Consider the following 2,347-nt stretch of genomic DNA (forward strand, 5'->3'; position numbering starts at 1 on the left):
TGTAGCAAATTTCTAGTATTTTGGATGACAGTTCTTTTTGATGACATTTTAATCTATTGGTGCCAATATCCTAGATGAAAATAACATCATTTTTTTGAAATGACAATCTTTCGTTACCAGTAATGCACAAAATGGATCCCCCCAGTCTACCACCAAACCCCTCTCCAAGTCTCAACCTCTCCTGAGACCTGACTGTAACATACAGAGTTGGGTTTTGTTTTGGGTTTTTATTGTTGTTGTTTCGCTAGTAAATAAGAAAAGAAAGTGACTATGATTATGGCTAATTTAAGAAAATACTAATAGTGATTGTGATAATTATAATAATTTTTTTTAAATAAGCAAGTTTTGTAAGATTTTGGAAGCCTATAGAATTGGAGGAAAGTTGAAATCCTAGTTGCCAAAGAAGTCACAACACTAGACAAGTCAGGAGCTAGAAATAAATCTCCGCAAGATGCTAGTATGGGGATAATTCATCTCTAACTGCTCCCATTCTTTGTTTTTCTGCTTAAAATCCAATTGCAGGGAGAGTGCACTCAGCCTGCCTTGGGGTTACATTCTCACCTCTTAACTAATGAGTGGTTTTCCCCTTGATCAACTGGCCCGTGAAAGACTTCAACCAGTGGGAGATGGTAGTTCCCTAAAGTGGACTAGGACATTGGTACCCATAGAAAGTATATTTATGTCTGCTTAGCTTTTAAAGGCAACAGTTGTCTACAACACAGAAAATGCTATTATCTCTCTGACCTTGCCTATTTCCAAGCTTATCTTTGTAATTGGATGTGGTTGTCTGCTTTACAAATGCTTGAAAAAATTATGTGTGTGTATATATATACATTTTATTATGTGTGTATGTGTTTTAAGTTGAAAGCTTAATGATACTTTTTAAAACTACTTAAAGGGTCAGTGTGTCAAAATGGCTGCTTCTAGACCATATCATGTCAACCAGCGTGTCGCTTCTCATCACTATTTCTCATGCAGCTGTCGTTTTTAAGGTTCAAAGTCAAATTCTTCCTATCACAGAACATTTTCCGATTACTCTAGTACTTGATAATCTCTCTTTCCTTTAATTTCTTGTAGGCTATTTTTAAAACATAATTTAGCAATTATTTATATGTAGAGGAGTATATGTAGTACATATAATTCTGGTCTAGAAAAATAAATTTAAATCTTGCTTTTCTAATTGCTAGCTAAGGTTGGTCAATAACTTGAACTTTCTAAGTCTCAGTATCCTCATTGTTAAAGCAGATGAATTAGGTGATTTTTAAAAGCTGGTAACATTTTAGCAACTTCAGATAGCTATAATAATAAATGCTTTGTAATATTCTTTGCCCACACAATAAAAATTCCTTTTATATGAACTATTTAGTGAAACATTACAAAAATGTTAGAAAACTTACCAAAAATACTAGAGATTTATTTTAATAGCATAAAATTAAAAATAGCGTTTTTTTCCTCCAAATTTTTTTTTGTAACAAAAAGGAACCTATTCGTAGTTGAAAAAATGGAAATACCTTTATTAGTAATGTGATTATTCAGAGGCTTTCTAAAATTTTAAATTAAATTAAATGACCAATGAAATAAAACAAAAATATTGAGAATATGCTTACAAAGAAGTATAAAATTTGTTACTTCTCAGATAATTTTTCAGGTAGAAGTTTACATTTAAAAATAAGTAGACCAATGTAAAAAGTCTGCCAGTAAATTGGTGACATTTAAATGAGATTGTTCTTATTCTAATACACTATATACACTATATACTTGAGATGTGTCTAGCATCAACAATGATACATGTGTTACGATGTGCAATAAGATCTCTATAGTATTATCATGTTATTTATTTTTCCTTTTTGATTACGCCTTTTATGCATTTGTTGTTACTAAAAATCAAAATGTTTAATGTTTTAAATTTTGTTTTGTTTTAACAGACTATGTTATTGGAAAATACAGGTCTTATAAGATATGATGAATTATTTTCCACATTAGTGAAAATGAACTATACACAACCAATTTCAGATGAAAATGTTACAGTGACAGATACAACCTTTAGTGACATTCCAGCATGTTTGCACTTTCCAAAGAGGAAGTCAAAAAGCCAGAGATAACTGTAATTTTTATTCACAGTGGTGTGTTTGCTTTGGGAAGTTGTAGTAAGTCCATTTTATATAAGCAGTGTGTGTGTGTGTGTGTGTGTGTGTGTCACATTATATATATTTATATTCAAATATATATATTGTGGATATATATATATTTATAATTGGAAGAACTTTTGTTGATATTTATATTTGTGAGTATCTGTATGTATCTAAGCAGAGAAATAGATTATATCAGTCATGTTTCACACATATTT

At 30.7% G+C, this 2,347-nt stretch overlaps 1 protein-coding gene across 1 annotated transcript in view; it reads left to right on the plus strand.

Moving 5' to 3' along the window:
• AADACL2 (arylacetamide deacetylase like 2) overlaps window positions 1-2,347 on the plus strand; it is a 13,908-nt gene that overhangs the window by 6,585 nt on the left and 4,976 nt on the right. The window contains 2 exon segments of the mRNA XM_006926262.1: window positions 1,926-2,097; window positions 2,100-2,147. Coding sequence (XP_006926324.1) covers window positions 1,926-2,097; window positions 2,100-2,147 — 220 coding nt within the window.

This window comes from Pteropus alecto, unplaced genomic scaffold, assembly GCF_000325575.1.
Source record: "Pteropus alecto unplaced genomic scaffold, ASM32557v1 scaffold239, whole genome shotgun sequence".
NCBI classification, from domain to species: Eukaryota; Metazoa; Chordata; class Mammalia; order Chiroptera; family Pteropodidae; genus Pteropus; species Pteropus alecto.